Genomic DNA, 14,878 nt, shown 5'->3' with positions numbered 1-14,878 from the left:
TTGGTAATCATTTTCCAATGTTCTATAGATTCAGGATCAGTTCCTGTGGATTGGAAGGTGGCTAATTTTGTCCCTCTCTTCAAGAAGGGAGGAAGAGAGAAAACAGGGAATTATAGACCGGTTAGCCTGACGTCGGTGGTGGGAAAGATGCTGGAGTCAATTATAAAAGATGAAATTACGACACATCTGGATAACTGTATCAGGATCGGTCCGAGACAGCATGGATTTACGAAGGGGAAATTGTGCTTGACTAATCTTCTGGATTTTTTTGAGGATGTAACTATGAAAATCGACAAGGGAGAGCCAGTGGATGTAGTGTACCTGGACTTTCAGAAAGCCTTTGATAAAGTCCCACATAGGAGATTAGTGGGCAAAATTAGGGCACATGGTATTGGGAGCAGAGTACTGACAAGGATTGAAAATTGGCTGGCTGACAGAAAACAAAGAGTAGTGATTAACGGGTCCCTTTCAGAATGGCAGGCGGTGACCAGTGGGGTACCGCAGGGTTCAGTGCTGGGACCGCAGCTGTTTACAATATATATTAATGATTTAGATGAGGGAATTAAAAGTAACATTAGCAAATTTGCCGATGACACAAAGCTGAGTGGCAGTGTGAAATGTGAAGAGGATGTTATGAGAATGCAGGGTGACTTGGACATGCTGGGTGAGTGGGCAGATGCATGGCAGATGCAGTTTAATGTGGATAAATGTGAGATTATCCACTTTGGTGGTAAGAACAGGAAGGCAGATTATTATCTAAATGGAGTCAAGTTAAGAAAAGGGGATCTAGATCAAAGGAGATCAACGAGATGTAGGTGTTCTTGTACATCAATCACTGAAAGCAAGCATACAAGTACAGCAGGCTGTGAAGAAAGCTAATGGCATGCTGGCCTTCATAACAAGGGGAATTGAGTATAAGAGCAAAGAGGTCCTTCTGCAGCTGTACAGGGCCCTGGTGAGACCACACCTGGAGTACTGTGTGCAGTTTTGGTCTCCAAATTTGAGGAAGGACATTCTTGCTATTGAGGGAATGCAGCGTAGGTTCACAAGGTTAATTCCCGGGTTGGGGGGACTGTCATATGTCGAAAGATTGGAGCGACTGGGCTTGTATACTCTTGAATTTAGAAGGCTGAGAGGGGATCTTATTGAAACATTTAAGATTATTAAGGGATTGGACACGCTGGAGGCAGGAAGCATGTTCCCGCTGATGGGTGAGTCCAGAACCAGAATATAATAAGGGGTAGGCCATTTAGAACGGAGTTGAGGAAAAACTTTTTCACCCAGAGAGTGGTGGATATATGGAATGCTCTGCCCCAGAAGGCTGTGTAGGCCAAGTCTCTGGATGCTTTCAAGAAAGAAATGGATAGAGCTCTTAAAGATAGCGGAATCAAAGGTTATGGGGATAAGGCAAGAACTGGATACTGATTGCGGATGATCAGCCATGATCACAGTGAATGGCGGTGCTGGCTCGAAGGGCCGAATGGCCTACTCCTGCCATGGTCTATTGTCTAAGGTGCATGCTTGCAATTTGCTTCCTAAATCTTGCCAAATCTTCTCTCTACCATTGGTTGAACATTTCATCTGAAAAGCAGTATCTCTTGCACTAGAGTGTCTTTGGTCCTACATTCAGCAAAAGGTGAAAGATTACCTGTATTTATCACATGCATTGAAATCGATAGAGGAATCAAATCAGTGAGGATTGTGCTGAGCAGCCTGCAAATGTTGCTATACTTCCCGTGCCAACATAGTGTGTCCACAACTCACTAACCCTCACCTGTACAGCTTTGAAATGTGGGAGGAAACCCAAGTGGTCACGGGGAGTACTTACAAACTCATAATGGTAGTGCAGGAATCGAACCCTGATCTTAGAGCTGGTGCTGTAATAATGTTACACTAACTGCTGTGTTACCTTGGCCACCACCCCACCAGCCTTCGTGTTCAAGAACCTGGAGTCCCTCTTGAACCTTTTGCCTTTCTGTGGAAAGAATGTGACCTCTGGCAGCTGATGACTAATGAAAGTTGTCTGTGCAATGGGAATGGGATGAGGTCAAAGAGAAGGATACACATTTAGCAGCAGATAGTACTGCTGGTTTGCATCTGCAGTGACTAAAGCGCCTTTAGTCCTGGTCAGTTCTGTCTGTGAAATTGGATTCTTCCTACATCTTAACAATATGCTGATGACTACACTACTCGGCTCCTGTAAACTCACCTGCATGTATGTGAGTGAGTGAGAGGGGAGAATAGATTGTTGGGAACGTAGAACACTACAGCACAGTAGAGGCACTTCGAAACACAATGTTGTAACCTAACCTATTCTTAGGTCAATCTACCCCTCCTTCCTACATCACCCTCCATTTTTCTATCATCCATGTGCCTATCTAAGAGTTTCTTAAATGCCTCTACCATCACCCTTGGCAGGATGTTCCACACACTCACCACTCAATATAAAAAAGATACTTCCCTCTGACATCCCCCAGTGCTTTCCTCCAATCAACTTACAGTTACGTCCCCTCATTAATAGCCATTTCTGTGCTATTAAAGTGTCTCTGGCTGTCCACTCAATCTTGTACACCTCTATCAAGTGACCTCTCATTCTCCTTTGCTTCAAAGAGTAAAGCCCTAGCTTGCTTAATCTATCCTCATAAGACAAGCTCTCTAATCCAGGCAGCATTCCGGTAAAATTCACACTTTTCTCTCTTCAAGCATGATCCCTTTTCCTACCTATGTCATCGGTGAGAGATCAGATTGCTCTGAGAGTGGACCTAGACTAGCCTACTCTAGGACCACTCTCAGAGCAACCTGATGTCAAAAGTCAATATGAACTACATGAAATGTCATCCATTGGTACCCTATACTCTGTTCTAGAATGCCATAATTCTAAATTAATCCAATATTGTTGAAGCATTTGCTTATACAGTGGCATGCAAAAGTTTGGGCACCCTGGTCAAAATTTCTGTTACTGTGAATAGTTAAGTGAGTATAAGATGAACTGATCTCCAAAAGTCATAAAGTTAAAGATGAAACATTCTTTTCAACATTTTAAGCAAGATTAGAGTATTAATTTTGTTTTGTATAATTTTAGTGTGAGAAAAAGGGAAGGAGTACCATGCAAAAGTTTGGGTACCCCAAGAGATTTGAGCTCTCAGATAACTTTTACCAAGGTCTCAGACCTTAATTAGCTTGTTAGGGCTATGGCTTGTTCACAATCATCGTTAGGAAAGGCCAGGTGATGCAAATTTCAAAGCTTTATAAATACCCTTACTCCTCAAACCTTGTCCCAATAATCAGCAGCCATGGGCTCCTCTAAGCAGCTGCCTAGCACTCTGAAAGTTAAAATAATTGATGCCCACAAAGCAGGAGAAGGCTATAAGAAGATAGCCAAGTGTTTTCAGGTGGCCATTTCTTCAGTTCATAGTGTCATTAAGAAATGGCAGTTAACAGGAATGGTGGAGGTCAAGTTGAGGTCTGGAAGACCAAGAAAACTTTCCAAGTTAACTGCTTGTAGGATTGCTAGAAAGGCAAATCAAAACCCCTGTTTGACTGCAAAAGACCTTCAGGAAGACTTAGCAGACTCTGGAGTGGTGGTGCATTGTTCTACTGTGCAGCGACACCTGTACAAATATGACCTTCATGGAAGAGACATCAGAAGAAAACCTTTCCTGCATCCTCACCACAAAATTCAGCGTCAGAAGTTTGCAAAGGAACATCTAAACAAGCCTGATGCATTTTGGAAACAAGTCCTGTGGACTGATGAAGTTAAAATAGAACATTTTGGTCACAATGAACAAAGGTATGTTTGGAGAAAAAAGGGTGCAGAATTTCATGAAAGGAACACCTCTCCAACTGTTAAGCACGGGGCTGGATCAATCATGCTTTGGGCTTGTGTTGCATCTGAAACACACCTCAAAATCCACAGTGGACTACCTCAAGAGGCGCAAGGTGAAGGTTTTGCCATGGGCCTCGGAGTCCCCTGACCTAAATATCATCGAAAATCTGTGGATAGACCTCAAAAGAGCAGTGCATGCAAGGCGGCCCAAGAATCTCACAGAACTCGAAGGCTTTCGCAGGAAAGAATGGGTGAAAATCCCCCAAACAAGAATTGAAAGATTCTTAGCTGGCTACAAAAAGTGTTTACAAGTTGTGATACTTGCCAAAGGGGGTGTAACTAAGTACTGACCTTGCAAGGTGCCCAAACTTTTGCTTTGGGCCCTTTTCCTTTTTTGTTATTTTGAAACTAAAAAAGGAATCTTGCTTAAACTATTAAAGAAATATGTCATCTTTAACTTTATGCCTTTTGGAAATCAGGTCATCTTTTACTCGCTTAGCTATTCACAGTAACAGAAATTTTGACCAGTGGTGCCCAAACTTTTGCATACCACTGTATATTGTTCTGTCAGGCTTTTGGTACTGCTTTAAACTGATAGTATTTGCATCACTCTCTCGAGGTTTGTAAACATTACTGAACTTGTTATGTCGGCCTTTTTGGAGATACAACTTCAAATACAGTTGAAAACAGCTCTGCGTGTTGATCCCAGTGACTCAGAGCTGGTACAGAAAATCCCACCAATCCCACTGCACGTGTCGAAATAGTAAATAAAATAAAACATTGGAATATAAATAAAAAGCAATTAAACCAGGCCTATAAGTGTTTTCTCTGCAATGGGCCTGTTCACCATCGCAATCCTAAAATCGTTCAGTTTGGCTTTTTAAATGTTACCCTCTAGTCTTCTACTCCTTCAAAATAGCCAACATAGTTAATGGTGGATCTTCATTCTCAGAGATGCCAGCTTTCCTACAATATATTATACTATATAAGTCAGCTGGACTCTTGTGCCCAACTCCGGCCCATATTAAGTTCAAATGCTATTTCATAGATGATGTTGATAAGATTTGTTGGAAGCAACGGTCAGGAATTTGTGATATCTGGAGAAGATGGGTTGTTGTTCTCTGAATATAGAAAAACATTTTGAGAGTCATTCAAAATATTGAAGAGTTTTGTGATTAAAACAGTGGGTAAGATGTTTCTGTAGGCAGAATTTACATGGAAAACGGCAGAAGGTTAAGGATATCACTTGGGGTTTAGGGACAGTAATGTAGGGAGTTAGAGGTCAGATTAAGGATCAGGAATGTGGAGGAGTTAAACATTCGGATTCTGTTCCATCCTCAAAGGCCAGCGACGTGGATGGTGATAAAAGACATCTCGAGTACATATCTCTGCTTCGCCCTCAAAGGGCCAGTGATGTAGACATGGGGCCAAAGGACATCTGTACTTGTTGGGCTATCTCACGTCAGTGCACGTCTGTGAGAGCAGTAGGCTGAGGGCCGGTCATTTGGTGTACTTCAAGTTCAAGCTCCCATCATTGGCTGCACCACGGTTGATACTGACGATTGAAGTCCAAAGGTCATTTGTTGGTTCAGAAGTTATAACCCGATGGCCAAAGCCTGGAGGCCCAGCTCCTGTAATTGGAGGACTGCCTGTGTGTGTGTGGATGGGTGGGAGGAAGGAAAGGGGTTGTTTTGCTGCTGTTGTCTTGTTCCTTGTGTTCTGCGTTGGCCTGCCAAGCATTGTGGACATGCTATGTTGGCACCGGAATATCTGGCACCGCTTGCAGGCTGACTCCAGAGCAGCCTTGGGTGTGTTTGTTGTTGACGCAAATGACATATTTCACTGGATGTTTCTGTATACGTGTGATAAGTGAATCTGAATCATTTGTGCTCAGGCAGAGAGATAACCAGCTTTGTCGTGAGAGCTGAACGAATATTTCTGCTACCTCAGTCATCAGCTGAGACTTCCTAACTCTGGGCATATCTGAACAACTTAACTTTTCTTTTTGAAGCTGACGTGGCTCAAGTTTTATTGATTTATTGAGCTACAACACAGAATAGGCTGTTCCCGCAATCCCCCGTTTTAGTCCTGGCCTAATCACGGGACAACTTTCAATGAACATCTAACCTATCAACTGGTACATCTTTGGATTATTGGAGGAAAGTGAGCACCTGGAGGAAAACCAAGTGGTCACAGCGAGAATGTACAGGCAGCAGTGGGAATTCTGATACCCCGGGTGAAATAGCACCGAAAAAGGCCCTTTGGCCCTTTGAGTCTGTGCACCTGTCAAGTACCTATTTAAACCAGTTGTATTTCATTATCTCCATACTCCCATCAACACCCCACATTGCACAACTAACACACACTACAATTTATAGAAATATAAAAAACATACAGCACAATACAGGCCCTTTGGCTACCTTAGAACTACCTAGGCTTTACCCATAGCCCTCTACTTTTCTGAGCTCCATGTACCTATCCAGGAGTCTCTTAAAAGACCCTATCGTTTCTGCCTGCACCACCGCCGCCGCCGGCAGTCTATTCCATGCACTCACCACCCTCTGCGTAAAAAAAAACAACTTACCCCTGACGTCTCCTCTGTACCTACTTCCAAGCACCTTAAAACTATGCCCTCTTGTGCTAGCCATTTCAGCCCTGGGGAAAAGCCTCTGACTATCCACACAATCAATGCCTCTCATTATCTTGTACACCTCTGTCAGGTCACCTCTCATCCTCTGTCTCTCCAAGGAGAGAAGGCCAAGTTCATTCAACCTATTCTTATAAGGCATGCTCTCCAATCCAGGCAACATGCTTGTAAATCTCCTCTGCACCCTTTCTGTGGTTTCCACATCCTTCCTGTAGTGAGGCAACCAGAATTGAGCACAGTACTCCAAGTGAGGTTTGACCAGGTTCCTATAGAGCTGTAACATTACCTCTCGAGCAATATAGTAGGCAACTGATCTACAAAGCTACATGTCCTTGGAATGTGGGAGGAAACTGGAGCATCTGAAATCACTGAGAGAACGTGCAGACTCCACACAGATAGCATTGGAGATCAGGATTACACCTATGTTGCCAGAACCCTGAGATAGCAATCTGGCTTGAAAGTGAATTGGGTTTTATGATGTATGCTGATCTTCAATCAGGTCCAAGATTGACCCTTGTGCTATTCTCTGCATTGCCTTGCAGGCCAGTAGGCATGTGATTCCCACGGCCCCTTCATTATAGGGTAGGGGGAGGGGGGACAGTGGTGGGGCCTTGGCCTGATCCACTAGGCATGTGATCATCTTTGCTGGTTCCCGTCGAGATGGTGGTGGTGGTGAGCTGGTGCTTGAACTGCTGAACTCCCTCTGATTAAGGCAAGTCTGTTGTGCTGTTTAAGTGGAAAATCCTAGGAAATGGACCCAGCGACAGCGAAAAAATGGCATTTTATTTCCAAATTAGGAGGGAAGGGTTAGATTGATCTTAGAGCAGTTTGAAAGGTTGGCACAACGCTATGGGCCGAAGGGCCTGTATGTGCTGTAATGTTCACTGTTTTGTGTTATCAGGTACCTTCAGGGAGGCTGGTGTTCCTTCCACCAAATGGCCTTGTTTTATTCGATAGTAGAATTTATTGTGTTTAGAAGTGCTGCTGAAGTCTGCTTTGGTAGGGTTTTATGGAGGTACAACTTGCATCCATGGTCCATTGGTGGTGGAGGGGTGGAATATGGGATACCAATCAAGCAAGCTGCTTTTCCTGCGTGGTCTGCACTGTAGATCCACTTTGCAGTGCATTGTACTTGGAAAGTGCAGAGTATTCCATTGCACTCTGCAGAAACCTTGGGTTTTTAAAATCAAGTCTGCTGATGTCTTGTGCTCCCATAGGATCTCCTTGACTTGTGGAGTCAAAGTAAATTTATTATCAAAGTGTGTGTGGCCTCTGTCGGTGGTGGTCGACCATGGGTACTGCGCCTCTGGTAGTCACTGGTTTATCAAACAGCATCGCCTGTGGCTATTGAGGCCGATCTTGGAACGGCAGGCTCTGCCACAGTTGCTGCATGTGTAGCGCACTGTGGAATTGTTTTCCGCTCTCCACTGTGCTCTCCGTTTAGCTCTCTGCTCCTCAGACTGACTCAGGATCACTCTTTCGCCTTGTTCTAGGTGTTGCTGAAGAGTACTATTTGTTGCGGTCATCTGCTGTATCCTCCCAGCACTGTGTGTTGATTTTTAAGGCTTTCATGCCGTGCTTGCAGAGGTCCTTGAAGCGAAGCTGGGGTCTACCAAAGTTCCTCTTGCCTGTTGCTAGTTCTCCGTAGAGGATGTCCTTTGGGAGTCTACCATCCTTCATACGACGGACGTGGCCCAGCCAGCACAGTCTGCGTTGTGCTAAAAGTGTGAACATTGTGGGAAGTCCAGCGCGGGGCAGGACCTCAGGGTTTGGGACTTTGTCTCTGCAGCTGATGCCGAGGATGCGATGAAGGCTGCGCAGGTGAAAGCTATTGAGTTTCCTCTCCTGCTTGGAATAGATGGTCCAAGTCTCGCTACCATACACGAGGGTGCTAATAACAGGAGGGTCTTTGTAGCGAGTTTCAGATTCTCCCAGACCTGCGAGGAGAGTCGAGCAAGGATCGATGTTGCTTTGCCAATACGCCTATTGATTTCAGCATCAAGGGAGAGAGGGTTGCTATTGGTTGACCCCAAGTATGTGAGCATGTGGACCACTTCTAGATCGTAATTGTAGATGGTAATGACTGGTGTCTCCACTACGTTCTGGGCAAGGACATTTGTTTTCTTTAGGCTGATGGTAAGCCTGAAGTCCTTGAATGCCTTAGAGAAGCGGTCCATGAGAATTTGTAGTTGCTGTTTGGTTTGCGTGGTTATAGCAGCGTCATCAGCAAAGAGCATGTCACGTATTAAGATCTTTCGCACCTTTGGTCTTGCTCTCAGGCACGCAGGGTTGAACAGCCGCCCATCAGACTTGGTGTGTATGTAGGTGCATTCTGTCGACGTCCCAAATGCGTGCTTCAACAGCAGAGAGAAAAAGATGCCGAATAATGTTGGGGCCAACATGCATCCTTCTTTGACTCCACTACAAATAGCGAAGGGTTCTGATGAGCTGCCATCCTACTGAACAGTAGCCCTCATGTCGTCATGGAATGACTTGGTGATACTTTGGAGCTTCGGGGGACAGCCGATCTTGAAAGAGTCCAACCCTGCTGACAAGGTCGAATGCCTTGGTCAAGTCAATGAAAGTGACATAGAGGGGTTTCTGTCGTTCCCTGCACTTCTCCTGGAGTTGACGGAGTGAGAAAATCATGTCGACAGTTGACCTCCTTGCACGAAAACCACATTGGGACTCAGGGTAGACCATTCTGCCAGAGTTTGCAGACCTGCCAGAGTTACATGAGCAAAGACTTTGCTGACAATACTCAGGAGGGAGATACCCCTGTAGTTGTTGCAGTTGCTCCTATCACCCTTGTTCTTGTACAAAGTGACAATTTTGGAGTTGCGCATATCCTGTGGTACGGCTCCTTCCTTCCAGCACTGACGGAGGACCTTGTGTAAAGGTTGGAGGAGTGAGCTCTTGCAGTGTTTGATCAGGTCCGGAGGAATCCCATCATTGCCAGGAACTTTCCCTGGGGCCAGACTGTCAATTGCCTTGCTGTGGTCCTCAATGGTTGGTTCGGAGTCGAGTTCATCTATGACTGGTAGATATAGCTAAAGGGTGGTAGTGGGGACGAACTCCCATGCTAAACAAATGCTCTTCATGGCGTGCGTCTCAAACAGCCTCTGACAAACAAGTCCAACTCCTGGCCTTCAAGTGTGGTATAGTTTTTATGCCCAGGGAAGCTGTTCTCACTGACAGGAGAAGGGGCATTATCAAAGTACATACCTCAAAGTCACCATAAATACCTTGAGATTCGTTTTCTTGCAGGGATTCATAGGAAATAAAGAAATACAATAATATTTATGAAATCTATACATAAACAAGACTGACAAACAACCAATGTGCAGAAGAAGATAAATTGTGCAAATAAAAATAAATAGCACTGTGAATATGAACTGCAGAGTCTTTGAAAATGAGTTCTTAGGTTGTCGAATTAGTTCAGAGTTGAGATGGGTGTAGTTATCCACGCCAGTTCAGAAGCCTGACAATTGAAGGATATTAGCTGTTCCTGAACACAAGACACGAGACTGCAGATACTGGAATCTGCAGCTGCGTACAATGTGCTGAGTACTATCAGTGAGAGGAGAGACTCAGTTGTGTCAGTGTCAATTCAGTTGATAATCTGGTGGTTCTATCCTTCAGGCTATTAATGATTTGAATAAAGACCGAGATCTTGATGTATCATGCTAAAATGTGTTCATTTGGTTAGATCAGTTTTTGATGATACTGAAGGAGAGGATTGTTGATGAAGATATTCTATATGCACAAAATTAAAGGATGGCACTCATGTGTCATCTTTGTTTATTTGCTGAGCTTTTAGAAGGACATAAATATGAAAACATCTAATTTAAAGATAGCAACACACATCAAAGTTGCTGGTGAACGCAGCAGGCCAGGCAGTATCTCTAGGAAGAGGTACAGTCGACGTTTCAGGCCAAGAACCTTCGTCAGGTCCTGTGTGTGTTGATGTGTGTTGCTTGAATTTCCAGCATCTGCAGAATTCCTGTTGTTTTAATTTAAAGATAGCAGGGTTACTGACGCAACCCAACCGATGCATTACCCAAGTATTTTGAATAAATTTGTTCACATCAGAAGTGACTCATGCTTGTGTGTTGAGGCAAACAGAAAGCAATTGAACCGAATTTTAACGGGAATCTGCTCTAATTGTCAGTACATAGTCCCCCTGTGCTGTTCTATCTTGTGAGCAAATGCAGCTTTAATTGACCCAGGGTTGCTTTACAAATGAGATGAGCATGTTCTGATTGAAGTACCACAAGATCTATAAAAAATAGTGTCAAAGGTTGATCCCATCAGAGAGCTGCCATTCAGTTTCAAAAAAAAACATGCTTTGGTCTTAGATGTGTGAGATTTAACCATGTCCCTGAGTTGTGAGATAAGAAGCCTCAAGCTTTTTCCCTTTGCTTTATTGGGAAGTTTCTATTAAATTGCATTTTCAGTGAGAGTTTCATGGACATGACTTATAATTAACAGGTTCAGATTTTAGTAAGTTGAATTGCTTGTCAGTTTAATTTGATTTGAAATTCCTATTAGGTTATTTATCAGTAGAAGTATTGAACCTTTGTACAAGTGTGCTCAGTGTGGTAGAAATATATGTATTTTTACCACAGATGAAAGAAGCCACAATGCAGAATAGTCAGTCTGCTGCTGAATTTAATAACCAGTCTTTTCCAGATCTCAACTGAAATTCAACTGAAATAAAGTCGGTTTTAAAGAAGTAAGCCATGTGTTTTTTTTCATTTAAAGTCATAAGAACTCCGTATTGAACGATCAAATCAGTGAGGGTAGTGAAAAATATAAAGTTAATAATACGCTGGAGCCTGCCCCAACTTTTTGTGAGCTAAGTGGCATTCTAAAAGATTCTCTTTATTTGTTATATGTACATCAAAACATATTTGTTTGCATTAAATCAAATCTACAAGGATTGTGTTAGGCAGTTTGCAAGTGTCGCCATATTTCTGGCACCAACATAGCATGCCCACAACTCACTAACCCTAACCATATATCTTGGAATGTGGGAGGAAACCAGAGCACCCGGAGGAAACCCATGTGGTCACGGGAAGAATGTACAAACTCTTTACAGAGAGTAGAGAGAATTCAATTTCAGTCTTACAGCTGCCACTATAATAGAATTACACTACCCAGTGCACTACTGTGTTGTCCTAATATAAGCAATATAATTCTGCTGAGCTGTCAAATGTGTTGTCTTTTGAGCCTTTAAACCAATGCTCCATTTAGTCTTAGGGGACGGAAAAAGTTATCACTCCATTATTTTGATAGGTAGAGAGGTTATCAAGAGGCCTGGTCAGATTTATTTCTTCATTAACAATGCTAAAATAGGATATCTGGTTAGAGAATTACAATTGTTTGTCAGATGTTATGGCTTTCTCACATTAAGATAGTAATTGAATTTCACAAACAGAGATTCTGCAGAGGCTGGAAATCTTGAGCAACACACACAAAATGTAGGCGGAACTCAGCAGGTCAGGCTGCATCTGTGGAAGGGAGTAAACAGTTGATGTTTTGGGCAAAGAACCTTCATCAGGACAGGAAAGAAATGGTGCAGCAGCCGGAATAAGAAGGTTGGGGAGGGAGAAGGGGTACAAGCTGGTAGGTGATAGGTGAGACCAGGTGAAGGGGAAGGTGGCTGGATAGGGAGGGAGTGTGAAGTAAGAAGCTTGGAATTGATAGGTGGAAGAGGCAAAAGGCTGAAGAAAGAGGAATCTGATCGTAGAGGACATTGGATCATGGAAGAAAGCATTAGGGGGGCACTGGAAGGAGGTGATAGCAGATGAGGAAAAAAGAAGGGATGAGAGGGTAACCAGAATGGAGAATGGAAAAGGAAAGAATAGGGTGTGTGTGGAATTTTTGAGAAATCAATGTTTATTCCATCATATTGGAGGCTAACCAGGTGAAAAATGAAGTGATGTTAATAATTAACAGGTTCTGCATTTGGTGAGTTGAATTGCTTGTCAGTTTAATTTGATTTGAAATTCTCATTCAGCACATCAATTGAGGCATGAACTTTCATACAAGTGTATTTCAAGCAGAACTTCACAGAGCTTTTCATGGGTTGAAGACCATTTTTGGACCTCCTGAGCATGTTGGACATTGTGTAAATGTTAGTTTCTTTCTATTTATAGATTATATAAGAAATTCAGGAATCCAGGAAACTTAGGTACAGGAAACTCTTGTAATAGTTGCCAAGAACACTTATATGAGGGAGAAATATACTTATGGTGCAGAAATGGGAGAGCACAGGGTTCTCAGCAGCTCTGCATTTTCTCAGTTTCAACTGCTCAGACAGCGTTCTCTGAGATTCTGTCTGCACTTATAACTCCATTGTAATGGGAGCATCTGTGTATATTCCTACAAGTGATAAATTGCTCCAGTTTCAGATCATTGGATCTGCCTTTTTTATCCTTCCAAACGTATTCATGTGGTCCCTGGGGGAAAAAGAAGCAGAATCGAGCAGTTCACCTTCCAACCACTGGTCTCTCTTCATTCCCCAATTCCCCCCACCCACCCCACCTTCATCTGCTTCCTCCCTTCGCCATCTCATTGTACCTGTGTTCTGTAAAATCTCCAGGATGCACTACTGAAAGTAAATAATTATTACAACCATTCCTCCCTCCTAAGGACAGTTTTATTGGTGGAAATCACGTATAAATGGAACTTGGTACTTTGTATGCCTGCCCATGTCTGAGTATCTGATAAAAATAAAGTGATTGAATTGAAGCTGTAATGAGCTTAGCTGAGGAAAGACTGTCAATAAAGAACCTGACGCATCTCTGTCTACATTACAGATGTTCTGGCACACGGACGGACTATTTCCCATGTTGCTGAAGACTCTGTCTGATGAGTCAGATGAGGTGAGCACCGTTTTGGCAGAGTAATTTTGTGGAAAAAGTGTTCAATGCCTTCCCAACAAAGGTGCCTGTTATTTTAATGTTATATATCACTCCAAAGTTTGTAAGCTGTGTTTCTCATTCATCTGTTCTTGAGGAGCTCATGTGGTCTAGAGATTAATAATGGCTCTATCTGCTTTATTGTGCTTATTGAAGTAGTATCTTGCTGCAATGTCAAATAAAGCCAGAGTACGGGCTCTTATTTGCTACTTACCTCAGTTAATGTTTATGTATATATTTCATACTGTAATTTATAGTGTTTTTATGTACTGCATTGTACTGCTGCCACAAAGCAATACATTTCACAATGTATGTCAGTGATATTAAACCTGATTCTGATTCAGGCTACGCCAGATAGTCTGATGATCATCATTTCTTTGATTTTAAAGACTGAGTTATTGAGCAATTTAAATCAAGGAACAACAGTAAAAGTAGGATTTAGAATTTCAAGTTCATTGTCATTCAATTATACACATGTATACAGCTATACACCTCTGGGGCCAAGGTGGAAAACACGGTACATATACTGTAGTTACACATAGCACATATAGTTACGACCCAGCACAGAATCACAAAATAATATTAGCACATCCCTGAGTGACGACCTATTACTGATATTATTATGTTAAAATAAGCAGTCATATAAATATGTAGCAATAAAAGACATCCTTTTGAGATTTCAATTTGGTGACAGTAAACTGGGAACAACTATAACTGGTCACAAGTAGGGAAACGGACAAAAGAAAGTTCTTATTTCTGGTTTAAAGCACACTTTACCGGCAAGGAGCCACAATATTATTGAGGTGATTTAAAGTTCAGAAGCTATAGTAGATTTATTTCAACCTCATTTAAATTATGAATTCTAAAATAAATTAATCTCTCCTTCAAATTTTATCATTATTTACAACTGGAAAATTAAAATGTTATGCAACTGTAAAACTTGATTCCCACTGGCAAATCTGCAGGCAATTCACTTTGTATTGGACATACAACACGCCTTCCCAGTGAGTTTGGAGATTACTGCAGCAATTTGATTTATGGTCATCAATTATCCAGGTTAATGAAGAGAAGCATCTCCATGGATAACGCAAAAGCACAATGTAGATGAACACAAAATAATCTGCAGATGCTGGGGTCAAAGCAACACTCACAACACGCTGGAGGAACTCAGCAGGTCGGGCAGCATCCGTGGAAGCGATCAGTCAACGTTTCGGGCCGGAACCCTTCATCAGGAATGAAGAGGGAAGGGGCAGAGGCCCTATAAAGAAGGTGGGGGGAGGGTGGGAAGGAGAAGGCTGGTAGGTGCCAGGTGAAAAACCAGTAAGGGGAAAGATAAAGGGGTGGGGTAGGGGAGGTAGGGAGGCGATAGGCAGGAAAGGTGAAGAAGGAATAGGGGAAAGCACAATGGGTAGTAGAAGGAGGCGGAACCATGAGGGAGGTGATAGGCAGCTGGGAGAGGGGGCAGAGTGAAATAGGGAT

The 14,878-nt window shown here is 42.9% G+C and overlaps 1 protein-coding gene across 1 annotated transcript in view; it reads left to right on the top strand.

Moving 5' to 3' along the window:
• The window catches only part of vac14 (vac14 homolog (S. cerevisiae)), a 454,421-nt gene that overhangs the window by 104,048 nt on the left and 335,495 nt on the right, over positions 1 to 14,878 (top strand). Inside the window, exon 13 of the mRNA XM_063066634.1 lies at positions 13,298 to 13,363. Within this exon, the coding sequence (XP_062922704.1) occupies positions 13,298 to 13,363 (66 nt within the window). The remainder of the gene's footprint in view (positions 1 to 13,297; positions 13,364 to 14,878) is intronic.

Source organism: Mobula hypostoma, chromosome 14, assembly GCF_963921235.1.
Source record: "Mobula hypostoma chromosome 14, sMobHyp1.1, whole genome shotgun sequence".
Classification (NCBI taxonomy): Eukaryota; Metazoa; Chordata; class Chondrichthyes; order Myliobatiformes; family Myliobatidae; genus Mobula; species Mobula hypostoma.
The sequence above is the reverse complement of the archived record's forward strand: the minus strand, read 5'-3'. Positions and strand labels throughout refer to the sequence as shown.